The sequence below is a fragment of the Oncorhynchus mykiss genome, chromosome 17 (assembly GCF_057628025.1).
Source record: "Oncorhynchus mykiss isolate SJ-2025 chromosome 17, ASM5762802v1, whole genome shotgun sequence".
NCBI classification, from domain to species: domain Eukaryota; kingdom Metazoa; phylum Chordata; class Actinopteri; order Salmoniformes; family Salmonidae; genus Oncorhynchus; species Oncorhynchus mykiss.
The window spans coordinates 78,693,464-78,705,554 of record NC_143038.1 but is presented as its reverse complement, the minus strand read 5'-3'; the positions used below and the strand labels follow the sequence as shown (position 1 = coordinate 78,705,554).

General features: G+C 39.8%; 1 protein-coding gene across 1 annotated transcript; it reads left to right on the top strand.

Moving 5' to 3' along the window:
• Positions 1-6,846: 6,846 nt before the first annotated feature.
• On the top strand, positions 6,847-10,476 carry LOC110494864 (homeobox protein BarH-like 1). The gene is made up of 4 exons (XM_021570192.3): positions 6,847-7,435; positions 9,000-9,291; positions 9,541-9,625; positions 9,770-10,476. Exons 1-4 carry the CDS (start codon positions 7,228-7,230, stop codon positions 9,935-9,937), a joined length of 753 nt encoding a protein of 250 aa, XP_021425867.1. The 5' UTR covers positions 6,847-7,227; the 3' UTR covers positions 9,938-10,476.
• The last annotated feature ends 1,615 nt before the right edge of the window (positions 10,477-12,091 follow it).

Sequence of the window (12,091 nt, the reverse complement as noted above, 5' to 3'; positions counted from 1 at the left end):
GAAAGTATTCGGCCCCCTTGAACTTTGCGACCTTTTGCCACATTTCAGGCTTCAAACATAAAGATATAAAACTGTATTTTTTTGTGAAGAATCAACAACAAGTGGGACACAATCATGAAGTGGACCGACATTTATTGGATATTTCAAACTTTTTTAACAAATCAAAAACTGAAAAATTGGGTGTGCAAAATTATTCAGCCCCCTTAAGTTAATATTTTGTAGCGCCACCTTTTGCTGCGATTACAGCTGTAAGTCGCTTGGGGTATGTCTCTATCAGTTTTGCACATCGAGAGACTGAAATTTTCTCCCATTCCTCCTTGCAAAACAGCTCGAGCTCAGTGAGGTTGGATGGAGAGCATTTGTGAACAGCAGTTTTCAGTTCTTTCCACAGATTCTCGATTGGATTCAGGTCTGGACTTTGACTTGGCCATTCTAACACCTGGATATGTTATTTTTGAACCATTCCATTGTAGATTTTGCTTTATGTTTTGGATCATTGTCTTGTTGGAAGACAAATCTCCGTCCCAGTCTCAGGTCTTTTGCAGACTCCATCAGGTTTTCTTCCAGAATGGTCCTGTATTTGGCTCCATCCATCTTCCCATCAATTTTAACCATCTTCCCTGTCCCTGCTGAATAAAAGCAGGCCTTAACCATGATGCTGCCACCACCATGTTTGACAGTGGGGATGGTGTGTTCAGCTGTGTTGCTTTTACGCCAAACATAACGTTTTGCATTGTTGGCAAAAAGTTCAATTTTGGTTTCATCTGACCAGAGCACCTTCTTATACATGTTTGGTGTGTCTCCCAGGTGGCTTGTGGCAAACTTTAAACGACACTTTTTATGGATATCTTTAAGAAATGGCTTTCTTCTTGCCACTCTTCCATAAAGGCCAGATTTGTGCAATATACGACTGATTGTTGTCCTATGGACAGAGTCTCCCACCTCAGCTGTAGATCTCTGCAGTTCATTCAGAGTGATCATGGGCCTCTTGGCTGCATCTCTGATCAGTCTTCTCCTTGTATGAGCTGAAAGTTTAGAGGGACGGCCAGGTCTTGGTAGATTTGCAGTGGTCTGATACTCCTTCTATTTCAATATTATCACTTGCACAGTGCTCCTTGGGATGTTTAAAGCTTGGGAAATCTTTTTGTATCCAAATCCGGCTTTAAACTTCTTCACAACAGTATCTCGGACCTGCCTGGTGTGTTCCTTGTTCTTCATGATGCTCTCTGCGCTTTTAACGGACCTCTGAGACTATCACAGTGCAGGTGCATTTATACGGAGACTTGATTACACACAGGTGGATTGTATTTATCATCATTAGTCATTTAGGTCAACATTGGATCATTCAGAGATCCTCACTGAACTTCTGGAGAGAGTTTGCTGCACTGAAAGTAAAGGGGCTGAATAATTTTGCACGCCCAATTTTTCAGTTTTTGATTTGTTAAAAAAGTTTGAAATATCCAATAAATGTCGTTCCACTTCATGATTGTGTCCCACTTGTTGTTGATTCCTCACAAAAAAATACAGTTTTATATCTTTATGTTTGAAGCCTGAAATGTGGCAAAAGGTTGCAAAGTTCAAGGGGGCCGAATACTTTCGCAAGGCACTGTACATTCTCATTTAGTTTTGAGTCAGTACCACATAAACATATGAAGCAATAATGAATTTTTATTGACTTTGTGTTCAACTTACTAGAAGTATTTTAAATGCTTTTGGGTTTATAATGTGTTATTTCCATACTGCCCGAATTTGTTTTGTTATTTTGGATTTGTTAGAAAAATATTGGTTTATTTATTTCACATGACAGTAATTAATACTAGTCCTATCTGGAAAAACATGTAGATATCAATTAGAGTGAAGGAACATGTAAAACAGACCTATTTCACAGTTTTATTTTGTTAGAGTTTATTGGTTTAGATCAGACTCAAACTGTTTGTTTCTCTCTGTGCTGGTTTGAGTTGCATACAGTGTCTTCAGAAAGTGTTCACACCCCTTGACTTGTTGTGTTACAGATGACATTTAACATAGATTCAATTGAAATGTTATGTCACTGGCCTATCCCTATAATGTGAAAGTGGAATTATGTTTTTAGAAAATGTTTACAAATTAATAAAAAATGAAAAGCTGAAATGTCTTGAGTCAATAAGTATTCAACCCTTTTGTTATGGCAAGCCTCAATAACTTCAGGAGGAAAAACGTGCTTGCAAAATATGCTTAACAAGTCACACACTCTGTGTGCAAAATAGTGTTTAACATGTTTAACATGATTTTTGAATGACTACTTCATCTCTGTACCCCACACATAAAAGTATCAGTAAGGTCTCGCAGTCGAGCAGTGAATTTTAAACAGATTCAACCACAAAGCCCCGGCAGGATTTCCATTGCTTTGCAAAGAAGGGCACCTATTGGTAGATGGATACAAATTAAAATAGCACATTAAATATCCCCTTGAGCATGGTGACGTTATTAATTACACTTTGGAGGGTGTATCAATACATCCAGTCACTACAAAGATACAGGTGTCCTTCCTAACTCAGTTGCAGGAGAGGAAGGAAACCACTCAGTGATTTCACCATGAGGCCAATGGTGACTTTAAAACAGTTACAGAGTTTAATGGCTGTGATAGGAGAAAACTGCGGATGTAACAACAACATTGTAGTTACTCCACAATGCTAACCTGATTGACAGAGTGAAAAGAAGGAAGCCTGTACAGAATACAAATATTCCAAAACATGCATCCTGTTTGCAACAAGGCACTATAGTAAAACTGCAAAAAATGTGGCAAAGAAATTAACTTTGGGTCCTGAATATAAAGTGTTATGTTTGGGTCAAATCCAACACAACACATCACTGACTACCACTCTTCATATTTTCAAGCATTCAAGCTCACTGCCAAAGGTGATTCTAACATGTATTTACTCAGGGGTGAGAATACTTATTGTATGTACATGAGATATTTCTGTATTTCATTTTCAATACATTTGCTAAAATGTCTAAAAGCCTATTTTCACTTTATCATTATGGGGTATTGTGTGTAGATGGGTGAGAGAAATAAATCAATTTAAATTCAGACTAACACAACAAAATGTTTAAGTCAAGGGGTATGAATACTTTCTGAAGGCGCTGTAGAGGGTTCACTTTAAAAAGGGTTCGACATATTGGATCTATTCAGAAATATACATCTCAATAACTATTTTTCAGAAAAGGTTCAATTCTGTAAAGATGGAAACTTTTCATTAAATTTCATTCAATATTTTTGGTAACATCAGCAGTGATCCAGAACGACTCAAGATGCCAGTGGATTAATATATTTAATTTTAGGTAAGCAAATTCGTTTTTTAAATCAAATGTGTGAAGCCATAATCGAAGGCCTTTGGTCATTGTGATGAAATATAAGCCTGCAGTGGTTTCAGAGTTTATTACTGAACAACAATACATACCCAACATGTAAAGTGTTTGTCCCATGTTTAATGAGCTGAAATAAAAGATCCCCAACATTTTCCAAACTCACAAAAGCTTATTTCTCTCAAATCTTGTGTATGAATTTGTTTACATCCCTGTTAGTGAGTATTGCTCCTTTGCCAAGATAATCCTTTGACCTGGCAGGTGTGGCATATCAACTATCTGATTAAACAGCATGATCATTTCACAGGTGCACCTTGTGCTGGGGACAATAAAAGGCCACTCTAAAATGTGCAGTTGTGTCACACAACACAATGGCAGTTTTGAGGGAGCGGTCAATTGGCATGCTGACTGCAGGAATGTCCAACAGAGCTGTTGCCAGAGATTTGAATGCTAATTTCTCTACCAAGTTGGTGGGCCTATGCCCTCCCAGGCCTGCACCCCTGCCCAGTCATGTGAAATCCATAGATTAGGGCGTAATGAATTTATTTAAATTTACTGATTTCCTTCTATGGACTGTAACTCTCTTTGAAATTGTTGCATGTTGCGTTTATATTTTAGTTCAGTGTACTATCCAGTATTTGAGGCCTAGCATTAGAAAACACTATACCACTTTACAAGGTAACCCTGCAAATTAACTTAAAGCCTAGCATTAGCAAACACTATACCACTTTACAAGGTAACCCTGTAAATGAACTTAAAGCCTAGCATTAGAAAACACTATACCATTTTACAAGGTAACCCTGTAAATGAACTTAAAGCCTAGCATTAGCAAACACTATACCACTTTACAAGGTAACCCTGCAAATGAACTTAAAGCCTAGCATTAGAAAACACTATACCACTTTACAAGCTAACCCTGTAAATGAACTTAAAAAACTCAAATAATGAATGATTGATTATGTGACATAAAGCAACAGACCCAGCCAGTAGTCATGGACAATACTTGTTTCATTGATTTCAGTGTGGTGTTGGTGGATGGATTGTCATGTCCAGTTTCAACTTGAAGCTACACTATATATACGAATGTAGGTGGACACCCCTTCAAATGAGTGGATTCGACTATTTCAGCCACACCCGTTGCTGGCTGACGTGTACTATCTAGCACAGAGCCATGCAATCTCCATAGACAAACATTGGCATTAGAATGGCCTTACTAAACAGCTCAGTGACTGTTAGCATGGCACCATCATAGGATGCCACCTTTCCAACAATTGTATTTATTTAACTAGGCAAGTCAGTTAAGAACAAATTCTTATTTACAATGAAGGCCTACCCCAGCCAAACCCTAACCCGGACGACGCTCGGCCAATTGTGTGCTGCCCTATGGGACTCCCAATCATGGCCGGTTGTGATACAGCCTCTAGCACTGATATGCAGAGCCTTATACCGCTGCACCTCTCGTGAACCCAACAGGTTAGTTTGTCAAATTTCTGCCTGGCTAGAGCTTCCCCGGCCAACTGTGAGTGCTGTTATTGTAAAGTGAAAAGGGCTGGGAGCAAAAACGTCTCAGCCACAAAGTGGTAGGCCACACAAGCTCAGCTCACAGAATGGGACCGCCGAGCGCTAAAGCGTGTAGCACATAAAAACCATCTGTCCTCGGTTGCAACACTCACTACCGAGTTCCAAACTGCCTCTGGAAGAAATGTCAGCACAAGAACTGTTCGGTGGGAGCTTCATGAAATGAGTTTCCATGGTCGAGAAGTCACACACAAGCCTAAGATCACCATGCGCAATGCAAAGCGTCGGCTGGAGTGGTGTAAAGCTCGCCGCTATTGGACTCTGGAGCAGTGCAAACAAGTTCTCTGGAGTGATGAATCACGCTTCACTATCTGGCAGTCTGACGGACGAATCTGGGTTTGGCGGATGCCAAAAGAACTCTACCTGCCCCAATGCATAGTGCCAACTGCAAAGTTTGGTGGAGGAGGAATAATGGTCTGGGGCGGTTTTTCATGGTTCGTGCCAGGTCTGTTAGTTCCCGTGAAGGGAATTCTTATTGCTTCAGAATACAATGACATTCTAGATGATTCTGTGCTTCCAACTTTGTGGCAACAGTTCCAGCATGACAATGCCCCGGTACACAAAGCGAGGTCCATACAGCAATGGTTTGTCGAGATCGGTGTGGAGGAACTTGACTGGCCTGCACAGAGCCCACACCTCAACCTCATCGAACACCTTTGGGATGAATTTGAATGCCGACTGCGAGCCAGGCCTAATCGCCCAACATCATTGCACGACCTCACTAATGCTATTTAACCAGGTATTAATATATATATATATAACCCTAACCCTTTATTTAACCAGGTATTTATATATAACCCTAACCCTTTTTTTAACCAGGTATTTATATATATAACCCTAACCCTTTATTTAACCAGGTAGGCCAGTTGAGAACAATTTCTCATTTACAACTGCGACCTGGCCAAGATAAAGCAAAGCAGTGAGACACAAACAACAACAACACAGAGTTACACATGGAATAAACAAACGTACAGTCAATAACACAATAGAAAAAATCTATATACAGTGTGTGCAAATGAGGTAAGATTAGGGAGGTAAGGCTATAAATAGGCCGTAGTGGCGAAGTAATTACAATATAGCAATTAAACACTGGAGTGATAGATGTGCAGAAGATGAATGTGCAAGTAGAGATCCTGGGGTGCAAAGGAGAAGAAAAAAACAACAATATAGGGATGAGGTAGTTGGATAGGCTATTTACAGATGAGCTATGTACAGGTGCAGTGATCTGTGAGCTGCTCTGGCAGCTGGTGCTTAAAGCTAGTGAGGGAGATATGAGTCTCCAGCTTCAGTGATTTTTGCAATTCTTTCCAGTCATTGGCAGCAGAGAACTGGAAGGAAAGGCGGCCAAAGTAGGAATAGGCTTTTGGGGGTGACCAGTGAAATATACCTGCTGGAGCGAGTCATCATTAATGAAGCAAACTAAGAGATTGATGCTTCCAGCCATCAGTGTATATTTCCATTTCTAAACAATGTTGCATGACCTGATCTGGTATTGTTCAGTGTTTGGGTATGAATGAATTGCATGTCTTTAACAAATTGCATAGGCCTACATTTGTATACATTTCCCTGATATATTTAATCGAAATGTTTACTTTCTACAACAAAATGTTTTAACATTCATTGTAAAATGCATTTCAAATACGTAGCCATTGGGCCCTTCAAATTGACCATCTCACGCCAGCATTCCTTCAACATTGTGCACAATAAATCTCACTTGCTTTCTCTGGTCAAGAGTAGATAGGCAGGCTAATGTGTCTAAACCAAATACATGCCTACTAATTTGCTTAAATAATTTGCCTATTTTAGCATGCAAAGTAGTGTTAATAGATGTTTCCTTCCTTCCTCGGGTCTGAGAGGCTGGCTCGTCTAAGGAGGGGAGGAGCATAGAAAGGGAACTCTCTTATAAGCCTTGAACTGCTCCATGCATACTCTCGGCGACGCTATAGCCTACAGTAAACAGGGGTAGACTGCATTACTTGATATTGGCCGGAAATTAAACGTTATGATGACACTTTGAGGACGTTTGGTTCCATATTGCAATCTGCATAGTTGGGTTTTTAGCAAAGAAACGGTTTGATTCAGCCACCAGGCAGAATCAGGACGGGCTTATTTCAGTGTCCAGTTGAGAATGTTAACTTCCAGCCCTGCACCCGAGTGACTTATTCCATCCCAGAGTTGTAAAGTGAGAAGGGACGGCTGTTTAAATGTGATTGCATGTCTCTACGGTATAGCTAGACTACCCAAGGAGGAAGAAAAATTAACGTTTTTATTGCACTCGGTCTCTCCCGCTGACCGAACTGAACCATGCAGCATCCCTTGGACTTGGGGGCTCACTACTATCTTCCGGAGGCTTACAACGACCACCGCTCCCACTCACATCGCTACCGGAGCTTCATGATCGAAGAGATTCTGACCGACCACCCGGACCATAAGGTGTCTACCCCGGCAGGGGAGCTGCTCAAGTTCGGAGTACAAGCTCTGTTATCCGCACGGCCATACCACAACCACCTGGGTAAAATGCACTGCTTTTGATTCTAGCTTGTTTTAAGATGGAGGTGTGTACCCGAAAAAATGTGATTGTATTTGCAATTAGTCTTTGTTATATAGTCTTCTCTAGACCAGGACCGAGTTTGGGAAACCCTACTCCAGATGAATGCTTTTGATTCGTTCAGGCAGTAATTGTCTCAAATGGCGCTCGTAAAACAAGTTGATTTAATGCATCTTTAAATATGAGCCTGTTTACATTTGTGTTTCTGGTATTATTTACTTATTGAAAGTGCACGATCTAGGAACGTTTTAAATGTGTATATATAGCCTACAAATGGTAGGTTATAGGGCAAAGGTCAACCATGCACCCCAAAATAAGCAATCGAGAGAAGCGCGTTACCAGTGCGTGCCTTTTTATCTAACCAGGAGAGTCAGTTAAGAACAAATTCTCATTTACAATGACGGCCTACCCCGTATCCGGATGTGATACAGCCTGGATACGAACCAGGGACGCCTCTTGCACTGCATCGTTTTAGACCGCTGCGCCATTCGGGCACCCTAATTCACCGTATTTCAAAAACAACATTGTAATTTCATTGGATCTTTAAGGTTTCTAAAGTACATATTGCTGTATCAAACGTAGACAAGTTTGTCTTGTGAATGTTTCCACTCGAGCGAATGTTCACACTGTGTCACCAGACTTTAGAAAGGGCGATGCCTTCAGAGTATTGGACTCATGTTCTTTTTCCAGTGTAGTATAATCAATCAATCAATCAAATGTATTTATAAAGCCCTTCTTACATCAGCTGATGTCACAAAGTGCTGTACAGAAACCCAGCTGAAAACCACAAACAGCAAGCAATGCAGGTGTAGAAGCACGGTGGCTAGGAAAAACTCCCTAGAAAGGCCAGAACCTATTACACGTGTTTACATTGATTGGTCATGCGATTTGTAAAACTAGTCCTTGTTTATCGAATACCACTATTTATGCATTTCAGCAGTCGTATGGGTCATATGAATTTGGCTCAGGGAAATTGTGTTGGTGGGTGAAAAAACACTAAGAGAGTAGTAGTGTGAAGTCACTTTGCGTGTCAATATTTCGACTAGAAAGTAGATGCATTTGGTTACATATGACATTAATTGAAATTATATTTTCAACGTTAATACGAATATACATCTATAATGTTTATAATAATATAACTATTGCTATAAGTATTACCATAATTATAAAATAAATACAATACCATTTTACAATTAAATTATTCTCATTTGTATTGGGCCGAGGCCTATCGTAGAATAATGTAATAATATCTTAAATAGGCTACAATACTACTATGACTTAACTATTATTAAAATAATACAGATATAATACAATAATACTACTAATAATAATATTATAAAATGTTTTAGTAACATTTCTCTGTATTCATGTTAACCTTTATTTTTACCAAGAGAACTGTCATCATCAGTTTGTAATTGCCAAGCTAATAGTCAAGTGTGCAGCCTATAGGCATTGTTAAATTAATTATCTTTGTGTAGACCTAGAATAATTCCATTTAAATGTGATATTGTTGGACTTTGACTTTCAGTTTTGAAGGCCGACCAGTCGGGTATCCTGAAGTTTCCCATGTCGCCACTCTCTTGTTCACTTGGATCACCGTTAGGCTCTGCTCTCCTATCTGGGGCTCCAGGCCTGCAACACGGCTCAGCCTCCCACCACCTCCCGCTGGACATCCACCTCCGAAGCAAACTGGAGCACCTCGGCGACGGCAGCAGCAAGACCAAAAAGGGCCGACGGAGCAGGACAGTCTTCACTGAGCTACAGCTCATGGGCCTGGAGAAGAGATTTGAGAAACAAAAGTACCTTTCAACACCTGACAGGTATTCAAACGAATTCAATCAACTTCGTTTATCCCCAAGCCCAGTTATTGGTGATGTGCGGAAAAGGCGACAGGCAGAAATAAAAACATGCAAATGCCTTATCTGCTGTTATGACTGATGAAACCAAAGAAAATATCCTCCTTTAATACCATTGACTATCGACTGCTTTTAGTTCAAGGCAGCGTCATAGTGTGCTATTAGAGAATGTAAAGGAAATCTCTCTAATCGCTTCTGTCTTTGTTCATGTAGAATAGATCTTGCTGAGTGTCTGGATCTGAGTCAACTACAAGTCAAGACCTGGTACCAGAACAGGAGAATGAAATGGAAGAAAATAGTAAGTTCTTATTTCTTATTATGAACAATATGACAAGGAGGAGAATGACTTGTCAATTATCTTGGTTTTATGGTAGGACTAAACCGTTTCATTGCGGACGGTTGAATTGTTTTAACTGAAACTTGAATCGTTTCCACTGTACAGGTCCTACAAGGAGGAGGATTGGAATCTCCAACCAAACCAAAAGGCCGTCCTAAGAAGAATTCCATCCCGTCGAGCGAGCAGCTTTCGGAGCATGAGAGGTCTCGAGACGTCGACCGTAAATCGGACTGTTCCACCTCGCCACTTTCAGGCACTAACCAAGAGGAATAATAACGTTGGTGCTCCGAGCCTCCGACTAACTGACAACGAACTATCTGACGATGTTCTCCTGACATACAGCCTCTGGGATGCGTAATGTTGCATGCATGGTCGACCGTTGGATCCAAGTGCCTTGACCTTGACGTGGATATGTTGGAACTTAGAGAGCGACTCATGTTCGCCTTCCGTATGAGAGGCGGAACATGATTTTTTACTACTAATCTCGCTCATCCTGGGACGATGTTACTTTTTGTATGCTATATTACATCTTCTTTCATCATCAATGTGTTCTCAATACCTACTATGTGCGTCCCTCCGCGTCACGACAAACTGTTGTTACTGCTGTGGAGCGGTAGAGAGAGGAGGAAGGAGAGAGGGGACAGAGAAACATCCATCGACCAGTAGGTACTGTTTCATTGCCTCCATTCGAAGGACACACTTTACACACAGGTATTCTGTTCTCCTTTTGTTTGTTTTGCATATTTACATGTTTTATTCGGTTTTTATTACAAATATATTTTTGGATGTAATTAAATATTTTTTCACTTACACTTAATTGTTATTTTATTTGTATTTTATATTGAAAGGAAATTTGACCAAAATGGATATTTCCTGCAATCACATAAGAATGTTGATGTTGGCAGCTGGGAGGTAATTTTCCCTACAAAACATTACCATTCTGGAACACTTATAGGCCTATCCATCTGCCTTTTCCGTTCCAACGCTGTGATGTGAACAGTCGTTCACTTAATAACATTTTAGCAGTGCTACAATTTCTTGGTGGGTAGGCCTAACATAGACAGCCCTGGGTTTATTTGAACGGAAACGAAATGTAACGATCAAAGCGAAATATGAGTGCTTAATAATATGACTTTAAGGGTAATTTAACACAAGTAGGTTAACTCCATAGAAAACTGGTGCTTGAACACTCATAACTGAGGCCTACAGGCAAATCCAATATTATAAAATCTAGTGCTCACCACCGATAATGGAAATGATACTGTCATGTTTCAAATATTTCAAACATAATGATCTAATCACACGTTTTTAACTAGACAACAAATAACCGTTATCAGTCAATAATGACATCACGTATCTAAATGATCGTGTAAGGTGATAAGGCCCGAGGGCTCTTCACTTTCCAACCATGGAGTCCGTTAAACACACTAGTGAGCATATCGCATACGAGTGAAAAGCTTGCAGGTCTCAAATAACAACTCACAACATTAGTTTCTGATACAATAAAATAGTATCCTCCCTTTCATATTCTCAATAGGGGGATTCTGACCCGAGTTAAGCCCGCATAAATCAACATATACATTTTCCCACAGTAAAGTTATGAAATGCTGTGCCATTATGCAGCATTTACATTGTAAGGCCTTTTAACTTGCTACCCCGACATTCTCTGTCATGTTAAATATTAACCACTATCATTATCGACCGTCAGTAGGCCTAATGACCACACATAGGCCTATTTAACTGCCAATTAACTGTTAGTTCCCTTCAGTTGGTATAGCCGACATTATCATTCCATTTAATTACGCTGTTAGTTCGCTTCAGTTGGTATAGCCTACATTATCATTGCATTTAATTAACTGTTAGTTCCCTTCAGTTGGTATAGCCTACATTATCATTCCATTTAATTACGCTGTTAGTTCGCTTCAGTTGGTATAGCCTACATTATCATTCCATTTAATTACGCTGTTAGTTCCCTTCAGTTGGTATAGCCTACATTATCATTCCATTTAATTACATAGTTTCGTTGACCTTAATTTGCTTCCACTGTAAACGCCGTCATGGCCATGCGGTTGTTTCTGAGGACCATTAGTAACAGTTGATAATAAACAAGTGCAGACCTTTTTTCAAATAAAGGTTCAATAAATAAAATAAAGACCAAGCCGCAACAATTTGAAACCAACACATGGGGCAATACCTGGCCGTGTCATCACACAGTTCCATGGTTAGTGCAGGTAATAGACGAGGGTATAACCTACTATTGTACAGTATTCTTCTCCCTGTTATAATAATAATTCTAATAATATAATATAATGTATACTAATCTTCCAACATTACCATGGGTTGAAGAACTGAACGAACCCAACCACTGCGTTCTTTCTTTCAGGCTTAAAGGTTCTTCAAACCTATTTTTTAAATGTTAGAATTTTT

Coding starts and splice junctions, on each gene's coding strand:
- LOC110494864 (XM_021570192.3), top strand. CDS start 7,228: ATGCAGCATCCCTTGGACTTGGGGGCTCACTACTATCTTCCGGAGGCT. Junction 9,292..9,540: donor TACCTTTCAACACCTGACAG/GTATTCAAACGA, acceptor TTGTTCATGTAG/AATAGATCTTGCTGAGTGTC. Junction 9,626..9,769: donor GAATGAAATGGAAGAAAATA/GTAAGTTCTTAT, acceptor TCCACTGTACAG/GTCCTACAAGGAGGAGGATT.